The sequence below is a fragment of the Microtus oregoni genome, unplaced genomic scaffold (genome assembly GCF_018167655.1).
Source record: "Microtus oregoni isolate MIOR12 unplaced genomic scaffold, Mior012 000062F_ref0000492, whole genome shotgun sequence".
Taxonomy (NCBI): Eukaryota; Metazoa; Chordata; class Mammalia; order Rodentia; family Cricetidae; genus Microtus; species Microtus oregoni.
In genome coordinates, this window is record NW_024543872.1 from 2728591 (window position 1) to 2747175 (window position 18585).

Below are 18585 nucleotides of genomic sequence, written 5' to 3' on the forward strand. Positions count from 1 at the left end.
CAAAAGAGTAGTCAAGTAATTAAGAGGGGGAACCACACGCTTGTTTAGCATCCTTGTTTTCCTAAGCTGGTTGTGGGTGAGGTTCCTTCCATCTCAGTTGATGCGAACAGCATTGGGATGCCCCCCGCACCCATGCAACTCTATTACAGGATGCTTTTAGCTGTCTGTGTGATTGTGAGCGTGTCTTGGCCACCTCTGGAGCTGATCACATGCTCTGTAGAGCTGGATAATGGCCGTGGTTTTACCTCTCAGCACCATAGCAAGGTTTTGTTTGATTCTGTCAACTAGGTAGGTAGTTCGTTACCAGAAACTACCACATGTGCCACATCTGGAAATGAACTAAAAATATTAATGTCTCTTCCTGGTTAAGTAGTGCTAGCTTCCCAACATTGTCACAGAACACCAGGAAGCAAGTAACCTAGAGAAGAAATGTTCAACTCGGTTCCCTGTTTCAACTCACGGTCCCTCGGCTCTGTCTATGGGCCTGGGTGAGGCAGGAAGTCATGGCAAAAGGGTGGGGAGGAGGAAAGCTGCTCTCTTCAGGGTGGCCAGGAAGCAGTGACAATAAGGGAGCAAGTGAGTGACAGGTTGCAGCTAGGGAACAAGAAACACCCTCTCCAGGGCACGCCTCCACTGACCTAAAAATAGACCCCAACTGAGTTTTATACCTTCTTCCAATAACCCATCAGTAGATTAACCCTTCGATGAGGTCAGATCATCATTGCACAATTACTTTTCCAAAGCACCAGCTTTGGGACTTTTCCATATTGAGGACCAAATCTTCAACACATCAACACTGGGGAGATTCTTTCAAAATGAAGCCATAGCAGAACCTGAAAGGGTCTGGGTCTGCACTGTAGTGCCAGCTCCGACCCTGCTCTTACTCCTGCAGTGGAGACATGGCAACCAACCGTGCTCGGCAAGTCCACCCGTGCTCGGCAAGTCCACCCGTGCCCGGCAAGTCCACCCGTGGACCGCAGTGCCTTTCAGGGACTCTGGTGAGGACTAGCTACTGTCTTCATTGGCAGAGCTAGAGGATTATAAGACGCATGATGCCCAGTTTTGTTGGGGAGGGGATGAGAAGCTGACTGTCCTGTTTGACTTTGCTGGGAGGTTCCCTCAGCCTGAGGGAGAAGAAACAAGTGGGGAGTCCACTTGACTGGGAGAGAGGAAGGCAGGCTTGTGGGGGCTAGTGCTGTAGAGTGGGGATCCTGTGCCAGCGCTGCTCCCTTCCTTCCTCCCTTCCCGCTCTCAACAGTTACACTCCTCAGTTACAACTCTTGGGTTCTCCTTTTCAAGGAGGAAATCAAGATCCCAAGAGTCTTATGCCCAGCCCACAGCCACAGGCAGGCTGTGGCAGAGTGAGGCGTGCCATGAAGTTAATTCTACTCAGGTGTGTTGTAGAAGGCCGCTTGTTCATTTCCCGGCCGTACAGACTCCCCAAAATAATCACACAGAAACTGTATTATTTAAATCACTGCTTGCCCAATCACTTAAGCATATTGCTAGATAGCTCTTATATCTTTGGTTAAACCATTTCTATTATTTTATATTTTACCACAAGGCTTGTGGTCTACTGTCAAGGTTTCAGCTGGCAGCTTGCCTCTTTCCCCTCTGGCGACTCCATGGCATCTTCTGACTCCACCTTCTTTCTCCCAGCATTCAGTTTAGTTTATCCCACCTAGCTCTATTCTACTCTATCACAGGCCAAAGCAGTTTCTTTATTCATTAACCAATAAAAGCAACACACATACAGAAGGACTTCCCACACAGGAGGTGTGTAGTGATTTACACAACTTTTCAAAGTACGATCTAGTGTAGGGAGACAACTCAGTCAGCAAAGTACTTATCTTTAAGCATGAGGACCTGAATGTGACCCCCACAGCTTATATTTAAAAGAATAGCCAGGTATGGTGGCAAGCAGAGGTCCTTATAAGCCATTGACTCCCAGCCTAGCCTATTCAGTGAGATCCAGGCCAATGAGATACCTTGTCTCAAAAACAAGGTGGATAGCACATGAGGAACAAGTCCTCAGACTTCTATATTCACGCAAGCACACACATACATATGTACGCGCACACACACACACACACACACACATCAAATAAATAAATAAATGAATAAATAAATATTTTTAAGAGAAAAGTTCCAGATCAGCTTGGATATGCCATGATAGCATCTATGAACGGTAGGAACTGTGTATGTTTTTTTTCCCAAATCAGTCAGAGCATCCTATGGAAATAAATTATATTCAAAATTCATATAGAAATTTTTCATTGTCATTTACATTTGGAAGGGAAATAAATACCAGGGATGAAACCCAGGCTTTGCACCTCCTAGGCAAATCCTCTTCCCTGTTGTAGCCCAGGCTGACCTTGAACTAACGGCCCTGCCTTAGCCTCTTCACAGCTGGATTACAGGGGTGGGCCACTGGAAGACAAGTTTTCTTTTCTTCGGCTATATGGAGCCTCTGCCTACCGTAGGCCCAAAGCCTCTGCTATAAAGCAGGGAGCTACTTTCGGTTTCTGAGAAAGCAGAGCCCGCCTCTCACCACCAGGAGGACTGAATGAAGTATGATAGACTTGCAATCCAAACCCACACTCATGCCCAGCCACCCCAGGTCACAATTCTGATAGCCGCAAGGGCAATAATGAGAACGTTTTAGCCTCTCAAAGGGTTTCACTTTGACTGTTGATAAATCTGTGCTTTGTCCCGGAGAAGTTCTTTTAAGACATGTGGAGCGTGCCGCGCATTGCAAGCGTCACTGACCCGTGGCATGCTGCTATTTCCTGTGTTTCTGGTAGATTCCTCCCAGTCTGGCTAGGGGAATGCTGCCACCCCAGAGGGTGATTATTCGGTGAATATCGGGGCCTGTAGTGGAGAGGGTGGGAATCCCCACAGTAGTGCTTTTAAGGGAACTGCCCTGATGGAATTGGGGTTGTCAAACCCTACAGTGTTCCCCCTAGCTTCCTCAACTGTACCCTCCCTTTCAAAACCACACAAATTCTGGGACCAAAAAGATGAAGTCAGAGGGTCCCCTGAACTGTCTCTTGCTACCGCTATTGACTCAGAGCCTCTTGCCGTAAACTCCTCTGGCCTTCCACCCAGCAGTGAGCCCCTGGAGACAGCTGGCCTACAGGAGCACTGTGCTTTGGTGAAGGTGTGAAATGGGGCCTGTTCCACCCCGACACGCCCATGTGTCTGACTCAGGAACAGCCCGTTTGGATTCAGAGACCGGGTAGAGCGACCTTGGATGCTGCCTCCACCTTTCTTGTCCCTTGGTGACACCTCTGCTGTATAGCATGACTCCCCAGGACCCCCACTGCAGTGAGCCAGGCTGCGGCTCAAGTCTCCTAATGTTCCCTCCAGACAGCGTTCCTTCAGAAAACCCCCAGACTTAGCCACTAGAAATAGCAAGTATATTTTATTTACAAATGAGGTGGTAAAAGAATATGTTATCTGGCAACATCCCCAGCCGTCCCACCCTGCTGGGCATCCCCACATGCCCACCATGGTGGTGGGTATCTGCCATGCTTTGCTGGCTGATCTGAGTCTTGGCTGTGCTCAGTCACCCTCCAACTGCTGAGAACATGATCATACTTCTTGCTCACAAGCAAGGGAGAGAGTTTTGCTTGAGATCGCAGGACCATCGAGGCAAGTCCTGCTGCTGTGGAGGATGGGAACTGATTCTCCCCCCGGGGGCGGGGCAGGCAGAGATGGGGGAAAACTCTAGGCAGGACCTCAGTACTCTTTAAGGCCTAGAGTTCCTCTGATTCCCATTTGCAGCCAGGGAGAATCCAGAACGGAAACCAAAGTCTGTGATGAGCCCTTGACAACCAGCTCGCTGGGGGCCCTTGAATGAGCCCTCCCCACGGTGGACCTACTTCAATAATCACGGCTAGGAGGAAGGAACGGATCTGTACAGTGGGAGGGGGTATTGAGCAGAGGAAGGAGCTTTCAAGATAACTGTGTGGTCACCAGGTGCCTTCTTTGCGAAAAGTTGCTGTCGGCTCTGCCCAAGTTCCCAGCTCTTTCCTGAAGGTGCCATCGGTCCCGTGAATCCTGCAAGCAGGCATCTGTGGGAGCTGAGGTTGGCCCCCTGCTTCCTATCCTTTCATCTTCAGACACTGTTGTGGCTATGCAGGGGAACCTCTTTGTATAGAAAAGCTTGCTGGTTTTGAGTGGTGACAGTGGCTCCTAAGATACTCTACGTCTGCACATTCCCAGCCATGGCTTGGGCACTGCCAGTCTGAGCATCTGCAGGGGAGGGCTCCTAAGAGTCCCCTTGCTGCAGGCCCTGCACAGCGTCCTGTATCTCTGCTGACTGCGCAGTGCTGTCTGTGACCAAGGAGCAACCTAGGTCAAAGGTCCAGCCCAGGAGAGTCCATCAGAAACAGATGATCTGCTTCTCATTCCCAAAGGTCCAGCCCAGGAGAGTCCATCAGAAACAGATGATCCGCTTCTCATTCTCAAAGACTTTGGCCTCCTCGGGCTTAATTAGGTTTCCGTTGAGACTAGTGAGAAGGAGAAAAAGCAAACTTTACACAAAGTGTTATAGGATAGCATCCATCCTGTCCCAATAAGGAACTCCACACACTGTGTGCGTCATACAACCCTGAATTAAAAAGCACACCCAATGTTAATTCCAGCCTTTCCCTGCTTCCCTTCCTCTGTTTACTGCACCTCACAGGGCTCACGAGCGGCCTCTATAAGCCCGAGTTTAGTGACACTTTCGGGTCTTCTGAGCCTTCACAGAATTTCAGCTGTCTTGACTTCTTCCTCCCTGCGGCACTGTGTCCTCTCTCAGGTGGACACCTTAGACTCTTCGTCTTTCTCCTGTCTCTGGGTACTTGTTCTTGGCCTGCTCTCTCATGCCCTCCAAGGCTGGGGACCAGCTGGGCCCTAGGTTCCTGGCCTCTGTCTTGCCACAGCCAGGTCAGTTATGCAAGCTTCCTCTTGACATCTTTCTCTGGATGTCTCCACACAGTCTAACGTTGCCACAGCAGCCCAGAGGCCCCAGCTCACTAAAGAGTCCCTCCCTTCATTCAGTTGGGTCAGAGCCCCGAGGCCCCTCTGCGGTCCTAGTTCCCCCACAGCTCTCTGAGTGCCCAGACCCTTCTGTAGACCCAGCAGGGTCTTACTGACTACTCTAGGAGATGTGCTCAGGCTGACCACATCCTCTTCCTGCTTCACGCCCGTCACCAGCTTTCCCCTGCTGCCAGTATAAAGGTCAAAATTCATGATCTGACCCCGAGACCTTTCAGGCCTGGGCTCTGCCTATCTCCTCAGCCCCCAGGGGCTCCCTCTTCCACACCCACAGAGTCTATGGCACACCAGCTTACTGTGGAGTTCTTTTTTTAAAAAAATATTTATTTATTATGTATACAGTGTTCTGTATGTATGTATGCCTGTAGTCTAGAAGAGGGCACCAGACCTCATTACAGAAGGTTGTGAGCCACCATGTGGTTGCTGGGAATTGAACTCAGGACCTTTGGAAGAACAGGCAATGCTCTTAACCGTTGAGCCATCTCTCCAGCCCCCTACTGTGGAGTTCTTTAGACAGGGCCTATTAGTTTATTTTCTGGTTGCTGTGACAAAGGCAACTGAGGAAGGAAGGGTTTATCTCAACATGCAATTTGAGGGAGGAATGGCAGAAAAGCCAAGGTGACTTGTCACATTGCATCCGCAGTCAGGAAGAGAGAGATGAGCGCTGACCCTCTGCTTGCTCTCTCATCTATCTATCTATCTATCTATCTATCTATCTATCTAATCTTCTATCATTTATCTTCTATCATCTATCATCTATCTATCTATCTATCTATCTATCTATCTATCATCTATCTATCTTCTATCATCCATCTATATATCTATCTCTACCTCTATTCAGTCTGAGGCCCCAGCACACAGAATGGTGCCATCCACATTTAGCATGGGTTTCTCCATATCAGTTAACTCAATCAAAACTTCCTCATAGACATGCCCAGAGATTTCCCTTATAGGTGATTCTAGATCCTTTCAAACTGACAGTCAATATTAATCACCATGCAGGGTCCCATTATGTAGAGCAGGCTGACCATGATGCTTCTGCCTCAGTCTCCCTCGAGATCAGGCTAGCCTCAGACTCCCATAGAGTTGAGTGCTGATAAATGCATGTACCATCATATCTGGCTGCTTGTAGTTCTTGGTGGACACTTTCTCAAACTCTGGGCCTTTGTGTGTGCCCTTCTCTAGCATGTAGCACTTTGAGACCTACCCCAACCTTCCAACTTCCATTCATCCTTGACGGCTTAGTCTAAAATTTCTTCCTTAGGAGGTCTGCCCTGTGTCCAGCTCCCTCCTGGCCTTGCCTGATCCTGCAGCCTTCGTGGTTACACTTGGTTATTTCCCCTTCTGTGCTCCTTCCTGATCTCAGAGTGAGCCCATGAGGCAGTTCACACGTGTTCATCATTGGAGTCTTAGCAGCAGCCCAAGGCGGGCTTTCAAGTTCATGTCACTCAGTGACAGATGGAGACATCGCGCAAGGGCCTGGCAGTATCAGGAGGCAGACCTGATCCTAAAGCCCTCAGTCAGGACCGCCTCACAGAAAGTTTGGCCTCAGCACAAACACCACAGTATGTTCTGTTGGAGTTGGGCTCTAATCTCTGTGACAGTCTTTTTCTTTTTTCTTTTTTTTTAATGAATCTTTTTTTAAAAAGATTTATTTATTAATTATGTATACAGCATTCTGCCTGCATGTACACCTGCAGGCCAGAAGGGGGCACCAGGTATCATTACAGATGGTTGTGAGCCACCATGTGGTTGCTGGGAATTGAACTCAGGACCTCTGGAAGAACAGTCAGTGCTCTTAACCTCTGAGCCATCTCTCCAGCCCTGTGACAGTCTTTTTCATAAACGCTTTTCTGTATGACCATGAGTAAGAGCCACATTCTCCATGATGGTCAACACGAAAGGATGTAGAATTACCTCAGAGGCAACAGTCTAGAACCAGCATTTAAACAGATTTGTCTACATGCACTCCTCAGGCAAGGTGGCTGAGACAGCTCAGATGCTGCTGGTACCTCGTTGCCCTTGGTTTCTGATGTGGGATGCCCTTCTGTTTGCTGTGAATATCTTTGGTTAATAAAGATGCTAATTTGGCCAATAGCCAGGCAGAATAGAGCTAAGCAGGAAACCCAAACAGATACAGGGAGCAAAAGGGTGGAGTCAGGGAGATGCCAGCAGCCTTCAGGGAAACAAGAGGTGAAGTAACAAGCCACGAGCCTCATGGGAAGATATAGGATAATAGAAATGGGTTAATTTAAGTTGTAAGAGATAGTTAATAATAAGCTTGAGCTAATAGACCAGACAGTTTGTAATTAACATTAAGCCTCAGAGTGGTTATTCAGGAACTAGTACATGAGAGAGAAACCTCCAGGTACGGGTTTCATTTCAAAATAATGCTGGCTGCAGCCCTTGGGCTAGTGTGTGAAGCAGCGACATTTCCAAGGCAAAGCTAATAACACCTTTCAGCAGCAAATAACTGGGGAGGACTATATCTCAAGAGGTCTTGGGGCTTGAATTTCTCTCCCCACTCACACGGGAAAAAGTGGTTAAGGGGATCCACCCCCTGAACTTAGGGCTTGGGCTCCTAGTGAGGCTGCTCCGTAAACCTCAGGGAATCCACAGTTGCCTCTGTGTTCTCATCAAGAGTTGGTTCTGCTGCTGCCAGCTTCCCTGGATCACACTGGGAGAGTAATACTCCAGGCCTGGCTTCCAGGACACATTTCCAAAGCAATCGCGAATACTCAGGGCCACTGCATCAGGCAAACAAGAGCTTTAAAGAGCTGGGGCCCCTCCAGTCGTGGAACTGCTGCCCCTCCCCACATCATCCTCACAGTCAAGGAGGAAGTGGGATCACTTCAGGATCCCATGAAGTGATCAGTGGCACTCACTCAGAGACCATGAAATCGGGTGTTGTGACAAGAGCATGGTCTTACCAAATCTCTGTTATGGTGGTGTTCTTCTGCAGTGCCTCAGCCAGCTGGGCTGTCCCCGTGGCTGTGATGTGATTTTGAATAAGCCTGAAAGGAGAGTACACCTGTGTCAACACAGAAGACTGGGTCCAATCTGTATTCTATGAGGTCAGGGTTAGGGGGTAACAGGATCCCCATAATTCCTCATTGAACTACAGGGCCTCAGACACACAAGAACAATGAATAGCATTGAAACTCCTTAATGTTTGCATTTTACATAGTGATTGTGATAAATCGAAACTCATACATAGTGTACCAGAGGAAGCTGGCAGAGCTGGGCACATTTGGCTACCACCGCCCCATCTCCAATGAGAGCAGCATGGCTGTGCACCCCCTCTCTGAGCCTCCCGGGCTCTGCAACCTGGAGGGTCCAGCACCCAGAGATGGGAACAGGGGAAATCTGAAAATTGAAGAGAAAAGAAAGAAAGGAAAAAACCTGGCTTTTCCCAAAAATTCAAATGTAAGGGACTCAGAATAGCTAGAACTGTCTGGAGAGAGAACAAAACTGATTACAGAAGGACGGTGAGGCCAGACATGGTGGTGCATGCCTGTGACCTCAACACTTAGGAGGCTGACACAAGAGGATCCTGAGTTTGAGACAAGACTGGTCCACACAATGAGATTCTGATATAAGAACCGACACATAACGTGACAAGCTAGACTCTTCCTGGATGTGTAATCAACTGTTGGACAAGCATGCACTGATGGTCTGAGCTGCTCAGCTGATGCTCCCTCAGAACGGACGTCTATGTGGAGAGGATGAAGACTTCTACCTTATACCACATTCTAAAGTTAACTCAAAATGGGGGACCAGGGAGACGGCAGGTCAGGTGTTGATGCTCGAGCATAAGGACCCGCGTCTAGATTTCTGGCTCTCGTATAAAAAGAGGATCACTGGGGCTTGTGGGTCCTGGTACAGTCAAATCAGTGAGCACTAGGTTCTATGGAATGTTTTGTCTTAAAAAATAAAATGAAGAAGAATCAAGAAAGACACTAGACTTTGACCTCTGATCTCTACGCACGCGCGCGCGCGCGCGCGCACACACACACACACACACACACACACACACACCTCAATATGTCCACAACTGTTCACCTAATTTAAGAGAAAAACTTATATATAAATCTTTGTGACCTTGGGTTAGGCAATATTCCATCAAGTAAAATTCCTCAAACATAAACAGCTACAGAAGAGGTGGGCAAATTGGACTTCATCAAAACCAGAAATGGCTGTGCCTCCGAGATCACTATCAGGGACTGAAAAGCCCAGAGGAAGGAGATGATGCCTGCAAACCTATGTACAAAATGTCTAGCACACAGAATGAGGCGTTCTTACAGCTCAGCCACAAGCAGACGAATGACTGGGTTTTTAAACGAGCTAAAGGTGTGGAGATATTCGTCAGTGATAGGTGCCCAGGAAGAGAGAGGTGTGTGAGAAGATGTTCAACACTGTTGGCTCGTGAGGACGATCGAAAGCACAGTGTGCGTTCATACTCACTATACGGCTATACTCCAAGAGAGGCAACAGATCCTCGGGACACGGTGTCAAACTAGCCTCTCAATATTTATGTTTGTACCCATGGAAAATGCTGCGCTCGGCCTTGGTGAGAGACAATACTGTCGTGGCAGGTGACTCTTAGTGTAGAGTTTATAACTGGTCGGTGGCGGCTGAGTGCAGCGGGATGTACATACCGTCCCTCCAATGCTGAGGGAGCTGGAAGGCAGAGAGGGGATTGTTTTCTGGACGTGACATGGCTGTCGCACCCATGAACTCGCAGAAGACATGGCAGTCTGCACAAGACAGGGCCAGCAACATTCCATCGTGGCTGGGAAAGGGGCTGATGGGATCTATTCCTCCCACAGAAGCTATGGGCAGGAGAACGGGGGGGTGGGGGGGAGGGTGTCATATTCTTCAGTGATGTGGTCAGTAGTGCCCAGCTCTAGTAAGTAACCCTCCACTCATGCTCTTGCCAGCAACCATAATGAAACACAGCGGGACACACACACACACACACACACACACACACACACACACCTGTGCACACACGCATACAACACAAAAGGAGGAAGACTTAGGAAGAAGAGGAGGAAGAAGAAATTCTCTGTGAAGGAGAAGAACAAGAGAGGATCAATTGGCACTTTGCTCAAAGAACATTTTATATAGGTATGAAATTAAAAATAAATCACATTTAAAAAAGAAAGCAAACAAAGCAAACAAATCCATTGCGAAAAAAAAAAAGGAGAAGCAAGTTTTGATGGGAATGGGGAGAAAGTGATCCTCACAGTGCTGGCCTCCGTTGTGGAAAGCTGTGTGGAGTTCCCTCAGAAAGTCAAACAAGCTTGCTCGCTAAGCTATCAGCAAGTCGGTGCTTACGTATGTACAGAAGCAAGATGGAAATGCGCCCTTGCAAAAATATGTGTGTGAACTCTTAGAGAAGCATTAGAATAGTTAGGAAGAAGAAATGGTCCAACATCTATCAACTGGTGATGAGCAAATGCATCTCCATCCCCTGCACGCCTGCCGTGCGTGGGCTAACCTTGGGAGCTGTGCTAATGAGCACAGATGAAGGGTCAGGCGCAATGGCTCCACTTCTATGAAATGCCCACAACTGAGACAAAAGTCAGAAATCTGTCACCAGGGCACAGAGATGGCAGAACAGGGCTTGGGGGAGGACAGTGAACACGGTCTGGACCTACACAGAAACAGCAGTACAACTTTGTGATACGAGAAACCTCTAAACTTTCTTTTTTGGTTTTTTTGAGACAGGGTTTCTCTGTGTAGCTCTGGCTGTCCTGAAACTCACTCTGTAGATCAGGGTGGGCTGGAACTCACAGAGATCCACTTGCCTCTGCCCCTCCCAAGTGCTGGGATTAAAGTCGTGCACCAACACCACCCAGGAAAAAAAAAATAACAACAGAAGAAAACAAAACAAAACAAAAACCATCTATCGAGGGCGGGATGCTGTGATATGTAGATTTCATCACAAAGACTGTGCAGGGAAGCAGAGTCCAGGCCCCAGCCCCATGAGTTACCATAAGTGCTTCAGTGTCCGGTTGACTTTCAGCATCTCAGCAAAGCACTCTGCTGCCTCGTCATTAAGTTCATTTTGCGTCAGCCTAGAAGAGAGGAAATGTTGAGTCAGGAGTGCTGATAGACAGATGTTGTTTATGAGTTCACAGAGGCCGTTCAGGGCCTTCCCCCAAGACCTGCATCACATGCTGAGGGCCAGGCTCCCAGTCTACCCTGAAATCCTGCATCATGGCAGGCAGGTAAACTCATATAACGGCACTCGCTTCCAGTCAGTCCTTCCCTGAGCTGTTTCCTGCCCACCTTCCTGCAGTGTGGCTCCTCACCTAGACTTGGATTTTATGGAAGTGAAGGACCCACATTACAAGGAGCCAGTGCCTGCAGGTCAGCCTCCAGGTCAGCCTCCAGGTCAGCCTCCAGCCCCTAAACCGCTGAATGCCACTGGCAGCCCAATGCCCAGGTCACCATGGAGACCTGGGAAAACCCTGCATGGTGAACCAAGCTCAGCTGTTCTCTGAAGCTACTGTGAAGGACAAAGACCCTGTGACAAACTCAGGAAGCCTCTCGATTGCTCTGCGCCCAGCAGCTAATGGGACAAAGCACTGATGCTCCCAGATGTCAACAGCAGAGGACCTTCCTGTTCTGATGGGTGAAAGAAGACAGCAGTAGAACTGGCACTGTTTAAAAGATCATTCTTCAATCACATCTATCCCAAACTTAAATATATTGCACTTGATGAAAGTCATCAGACTCGAAATTCACCCTGATATTGCAAGATGTTCATCAAAGCAAAAAAAAGAAAAAAGTGGCATCTGATATCTGTAATCCCAACTTCTCAGAGGCACAGACAGGGGACTTGTGAGTTTATGGCCAGCCCGGGTAACTTAATAAGACTCTATTTTGAAATTAAAAAAAAAATAATTGAAAGGCTGTGAATACAGCACAGTGTCAGAGCTCTTGGCCAACCTACCCAAAGCCCTGAGCTTGAACCTCAGTGCTGAAAAGGAAAAAGATGTGTAACAAAGGTTTAGGCCTTGCCACACACACAGGGGTATTGTGCTCATGATGCAAAATATGGACTATTCTAGGTACCTGCCAACAGAAGAAACTGATGGAATAGGAAGCATCCATTCAAAGGTGCATTGTGCCTTGAGACAATAAGAGAGAATAAATAAGGAGGCCGTGCTAGGGTGCCCAGGAGACCAACTTGCTGTGGGATGAATCCGCACGTGTGAAAGGTGCAGAAGGACCTATGGCTTGCGCTAAAAATTTTGCATTCTTGTCCATGGAGAGCAGTGGCTCTCAACCAGGGTGGTTTAGCTGTCCATGGACACTTAACAGTGCCTGGAGGGAGACCTTTTGGCCTTCACAATTTGAGGTGCTCTATCTAACAGATAGAGGCCAGGGATGCTTCAGTAGCCCATCCAATGCACTGGGCAGCCACAGCCACAGCTAGTAACAGGCGGGGCACAGAAGCCAAATCATAATGTGTGCACATGGTAAGAGGCAGCTGCATGGGTGAATGGCCATGCAAGTGGGGGACGTGGGTATTTTGGACAAGGTCCATGAAAGCCAGGCCTGGGTGAGAGCATTTCGAAGGGATTTCTGGCACCTTCACAGAAGCTGAGGGTGACAAAGTTCACTTCGTCTGTGTATTAGTCCTGGTTTTTGGGAAATGGCTTGGGAAAATTTAATTCTCCTTTATAATGGAGACGTGCTTTTCAGTTTAGATTCCATAACTTTGGGAATAACAACCAAACCCAACCCTTGGAAATGACTCAAGATGTTACCAGAATATTTTTAGAGTGGTGTTGTGCTTCAGGGCCTGTGCAAGGGTCTTCCCTCCTTCAGGGGAGATGTCATTGGATGCAAGACTAGAAAGAAAAACACAGGGGTTGGGTTAAAACAGACACATCCACAGGGGGCCTTGCCTGCAACATTCAGACATCTGGAAAGTTCTTATCTAGACACAGACGCAGGCAGGAAGCAGAGCGCTTGGCCCACAGTAGCCTGGGCTTTGCAGCCTAAGAGTGTGAAGTCAGGCTTATGACTGTTTCTGAAAAGACCAGGTGGAAAACAAAGGCAGAACTCAGGGGTTCGCATATGAGCTGAAGGCCAAGGAATCCTGGTGCTCCCAAAGTGGACTGTGCCAGGCTTGTGCATAGGGCATTCATGGGGCAACTCAGATCACCGGAGAATTTCAGAGGCCCATGAAAAGACCTTGGAAAGTCCTGAACCCCCTTTCCACGGTAGAGCCTACAATACTCCAAGATTCCAAGGTGCTGGAATCAGGCCACGGTGCTAACGGAAGGCTGTCCATTATCTTAGAAAAAGGAAAGGGCGGCAAAGGGGCTAGGGTCCCTCTGGTTTTGTCTGAGCTTTAAAACTGCTCCCAGCCTCCTCCTCCAAGGGTGTGCCTCAAGATGGCTGAGGGACGGCAGGTGTCCCAAGTCTCCCTGTTGTTCACTGAGCACAGCACCTCACTGCATGCCTCACACCCACAGAGAAAAACTTGATCAAAAGAAGTCATGTGCCAATCAAATTTGCCCCAGTAGTAAAGCCAGCCACCCCCTCCCAGCAGCCCCCCCCCACGGGCCCCAGGAGTCCACCTCTCAGAAAGCATGTTACCTGAGGTTGGTCAGGCTGGGATGGTCCCTCAATGCTTCTGCGAAGGCCTTTGCCCCTTCATCCCCAATCTGATTGCCCCACATCCTGAAAGCAGAGGCAAGCAATGGACTGTTACACAGTCACATCTCCATCTGACGTCAGCTGCCCCTCTGGATTCACTTTCAGCAGGCAACTGCCAGAGGGGTGACCTTGGCCCCAGCCTGCAGCTGCACAAGCAGCCTGCCCTGGGCTCCCAGTTACAGAGAGGCCTGAAAGCAGTAGCAACCTCGAACACAGATAGGCAGATCGGCAGGTGGTGCGGTTTGAGACCAGCCTTTCTGAACTTTGCAAACGCTCTTCACTGAGACCCTCCGCCAAAAACTGCCCTGGAAAGTAACTCCCAGGCTACCCTGGCCTGAAAGAAGGGCTAGCCTCCCACCCTGGGTCAACAGTGGGCAAACAAAGGGGCCATTGATGATTTTGGCCTCCCAGGAAGCTAAGGCCTGGAACTGTGGCTAAAACCATCTAGCAACCTTCCTTGTATGTGGTAAGAATGCTGCCAGCCAGGCCCTGCATGACACTCGAGTCTCGGTGGCGCGTTAGAACAATGAATGAAGCTGACTTCCCTTTCCAGAAAGACTTCTCAGAGGATCATCCAACACATTCTGCATGTTGAGACCCTCACCTCAGGCTCTGCCACTAGGAAGAGAAACCTCAGTGGAAAAAAATGCTCTCATCTTGATTGATGTGGGAGGGCCCAACCCATTGTGGAGATCTTGGGGTGTCTAAGAAGGCAGGCTGAGTGAGCCTGGGAAGCAAGCCAGTAAGTTGCATTCCCCTGTGGTTTCTGCTTCAGTTCCTGCCTCTAGGTTCCTGCTTGAGTTCCTGCCCTGACTTCCCTCAGCGATAGACTGCGATGGGAAAATGTAAGCCAAACAAACCCTTCCCACCCCAAGCTGATTTGGGCCCATGGTCTTTATCACAACTAACTTAAAACAGCTGTGCAACCCTACATAAACATTAACATGTCTTAGGCCTCAGTTTCCTTCTCTGTCAAATGAAATAATGAGGTCATTCTTCGCAGAGCAGTGAAGATTCTGTGCTTTCACAGACGCGAGCACTGGCCTCTGTCTCCAGGGAACAGAATAATGTGCCCAGCCCACGCACAACAGGGTCTGACCTCTGCAGTAAGACCCAGAAGGCTGCTTTCAGGCATGGCCTATGAGACCCCGGTTTCCAGTACTTTGCGGAGAAAATACATGCACAATACCAATTGAGTAGCATCAATTTTGTAAGAAAGTGTCAGACTATGAGATGAGACTGTGAAAAATGAAGACAGAATTCGGTCCACGTGGGTTGGTTTCTGCTCTGTAAAAGGAGTAATGGGGGAGAGAGGGAACTGAAAAGCGTTCCCATGCTCTCAAATGTCAGTGGCGATTCTCTTATTTTAAATAGCCCAGGCTGGCCTTGAACTTGATATATAGCTGAGACTGGTCTTGAACTTGTGATCCTCTTGCCTTCACCCTCCAAATTCTGAGATTACAGGCATGTACTATTATATCCAGCTTAAAAGCAATTCTAGGAAGACAATTTTTGTTTTTGTTCATATTCCCCATAGTTTCTCAAGAAAACCACCAATGTTCTTTTTTATAATCCAGGAAAAATTACAATACCACAAGGAGTTTTTTTTAACCACCATGAGATACCCCTCCTACCTTTAGGATGGCTGCTGTTGACAAAACAGGGGGAAAAAGTGCTGGCAAAGAGGTGGAGCAAATGGGACCCACATGCACTGCCGGCGGGAGTGCAAAATGAAGCACTGCTCTAAGGAACACCACGTGAGGCCTCCAAGAAATCAGACAGAAGGAATAGAGAGCTGGTTCTGAGAATAAGAGGACCTGGGTTTGATTCCCAGCACCCATATGGCAGCTCACAATTATCTATAAAATTAGTTCCTGGGGATCAAATGCCCGCTTTGTCCTCAGTGACACTAGGCACGTATGTGGAGCACAAACATACATTCAGGCAAACGACCAATATCCATAAAAGTTTAGATTAAAAATCATAATGAACCAAGAAGTCAGAAACTGAGTCAACATTCTACTGCAACCCAGTAAGGCGTTTAAGCACAGAAAGTACGAGCAGGATCTAGCAGGGATGTCTGTGTACCCAAGGCCATCAGCAGTGTCCACAACCCAGGTATCCAGTGACAGAGAAACCAATGAGCAAACTGAAATGCAGATATCCTGAGGACGGTCAGCCTGAAAGGAAGGGAACTCTCACATCTGACAACAGGAATGACCCTTGGGGGTGTCGTGCAAGTAAAATAAGCCATCACCAAAACAACAACAAACCTCTGTGATGTCTTCTTTGGATCTGGATGCCTAGGAATGGACAGCCAGAGCCAAGAAGCTCCTTGGAGAAAGATGGTATTATGGCTGCCTTACATAAATGTACTTAACACCACTGAATTACATAATTAAACAAGGGAAAGGTGGTTGAGTTTATATCACGTGAATTTTACCACAATTTTTAACATTAAAAAAAAAAAACCAAGCTAACCAGAGAATAGTAAATTCTTAAAAACAGGACCAATGTCTGGCAGCAGTGAACACAGAGAGCCAGGCTCCCGTGTCCCAATCACAATGATGCTGATTTCTAAATAAGTAAAAGTGTGTGAAGTCCCTGTTGTCACACTTCCCACCCATTTTTCATGCAGAAGGCATCAGGGTGTCCGTGCTGCCAGCCCCAGGGTCCTTGTGGCACACTGATGTCCAGAAGAGCAGCTAGTGCCCGCGCAGACAGCAGGCTGTATACACCGTGTGTGTGTGTGTGTGTGTGTGTGTGTGTGTGTGTGTGATAGGGTGTCCCTTCTACTTACCCAACATCAATGATGGAGGTGCTGTTCTTCACAGCCAGAGCCACACACTTCCCACCCTCACTTGTTATTCTGTTTTTTCCCAGTCTGCAGGAAGAGACATGCATGGTTAGCCTCTGTATAGGGACTCCACAGTAGGCCACCCTTCTTCCCGACACTGAGCCCGCCTACGCTTTTTTGCCAGTGTGATCTTGTTCACACATATATCCATGCCTGTGGCCTCCTCTCAGGGAGGGACCCACAGCCTGGGTTCACCCTATGAGGTGGCCCACGATCTCTGCTGATAGTCAACCATTGGAGCCTTGCCTGGGATTCTCAGAATGACCCCAGAACTACCACTCTCTTTAGTAGGCTTGAGAATGCCCACATTTATTGACAATGGTCAAAGTAAGTGTTTCCATTACGAAGAGGGCTGGAAGATTGTCAGCCTGAAGGGGCACATCTATGACAATGCCAAGGATCAAGCTCCCCAGGAGAAGAGGATCTTTGCCTGGTATCCCCAAAAGGGCAATAGATACAACCCTTCCTTCCAGCCAGTAGCTAGGGAGATTAAAGAGCTAACTCTCCACTGCCGCCAACAGCCAAACCCCACACTGGGTCATGTTTCCTCCACAAGATGAGCACATCTGGCCAGCTGGACTAGTATGGCCATGGGGCTGGCAGGGGCTTTAGGGCGAGACCTCTTTATGATGACACTGGAACGGAAGAGGTGACCCAGGTATTGGTAAAGAAAACAAACCTTGCCAGGCGGTGGGGGCACACACCTTTAATCCCAGCACTTGAGAGGCAGAGGCAGGCGGATCTCTGTGAGTTCGAGACCAGCCTGGTCTACAGAGCTAGTTCCAGGACAGGCTCCAAAGCCACAGAGAAATCCTGTCTCGAAAAAACAAAAAAAAAAAAAAAAGAAAGAAAACAAACCTCTAAGGAGTCCCCAGCCCTTCCCCACTTACTTACTTAAGGTGCGTGAGGCCTCTGCATTCGTCCAGGATTTGGGCCACATACCTGGCTCCGATATCAGTGATCTGGTTGTTGTATAAACTTGGAGAGAAAGCACAGCCAGGGGCCTCTGTAAGTCCCGGTGTCACACAAACTCCTCCTCCTATAGCGAGTACGCTCTGCCTACTGATTTCCACTGTCTAAGTTGAAAGGGGGAACACCCATAGACCAGAGTTTGGGCTCTGCATCAGCCTGGCTCCAAAGCCAGCTCTCTTACTTCCCCTCTATGCCGAATCCATACACCTCTCCGCCCCGTGGTGACAGGGAGCATATGCCGTCATGCGCAGCCCAGCACACAATGCTCAATAATGCAGCTAGTGGTGATTTAGGTTTTCTGAAGAGTAAAGTCCTATGTCCTTTTCTTTAAATCATTCTGATTAAGTCTTCTCTCCACTATCACTCGTCACGCATAACAGAGGGGAGCATGGGACCTTTTGTTTATGTGTCCTCATGATCCAGTGGTCCAGGAATATTCAGCAACTGCTCCAGGGACAAGAGCAGCAGCAGCCATGGGGCCACGTGCCCTCATCTCAAACCCCAAACTCAAAGCCCCGTGTAACGTATTTAACAACTGACTTGGGTCTATGGGTGGCCTTTACTTAACACTACCTGGTTTGAGTATTCGTTTATTTTTCTGCAGCACTATTGAAGTATTCAAGGAGGGTTCTACCTAGGACCCCTTTGGCTGTACCACTGCTATTCAATATATATGGTTCTGCCCTGGACCTAGGAGTAGATCCAAAGTAGTAAAGTCTGATGTATAGACAGGTATTTTAATGTCTACAAAACCTATCCCCACATACTTCCTCTTCGTAGCCTCCAAAATAGCTTGCCTGGATTGGGTCCCAGTTTTACAAGTAAGGAAGCTGGGGGCTCCATAAGCATTTTGATTAGCTCCAATTCCACCTAGAACTGAGCCTACCAGTTGAGCCCAGAACAGAACCCGGAGCCACGTACATGCCTGTAACCCCAGCATGTGGGAGGCTGAGGCCAGAGGATGCCAGCACTGGCCATGGTTTCTGTCACCAGTGGACCACATGTCTGCCAATTTTCTGATGCTAAGA

The 18585-nt window shown here is 48.5% G+C and overlaps 1 protein-coding gene across 3 annotated transcripts in view; it reads right to left on the reverse strand.

Annotated features, from left to right (window-relative positions):
- Window positions 1-3220: 3220 nt before the first annotated feature.
- Nod1 (nucleotide binding oligomerization domain containing 1) overlaps window positions 3221-18585 on the reverse strand; it is a 50739-nt gene continuing 35374 nt past the window's right edge. For 2 of the 3 annotated variants that reach the window (XM_041640400.1, XM_041640402.1), the window contains 7 exons: window positions 17480-17563; window positions 16529-16612; window positions 13669-13752; window positions 12831-12914; window positions 11046-11129; window positions 7977-8060; window positions 3221-4514 (listed from right to left, as the gene is read on the reverse strand). In XM_041640400.1, coding sequence (XP_041496334.1) covers window positions 4442-4514; window positions 7977-8060; window positions 11046-11129; window positions 12831-12914; window positions 13669-13752; window positions 16529-16612; window positions 17480-17563 — 577 coding nt within the window. In that variant the 3' untranslated portion in view covers window positions 3221-4441. The remainder of the gene's footprint in view (window positions 4515-7976; window positions 8061-11045; window positions 11130-12830; window positions 12915-13668; window positions 13753-16528; window positions 16613-17479; window positions 17564-18585) is intronic. The other variant, XM_041640401.1, reaches the window with a different exon arrangement.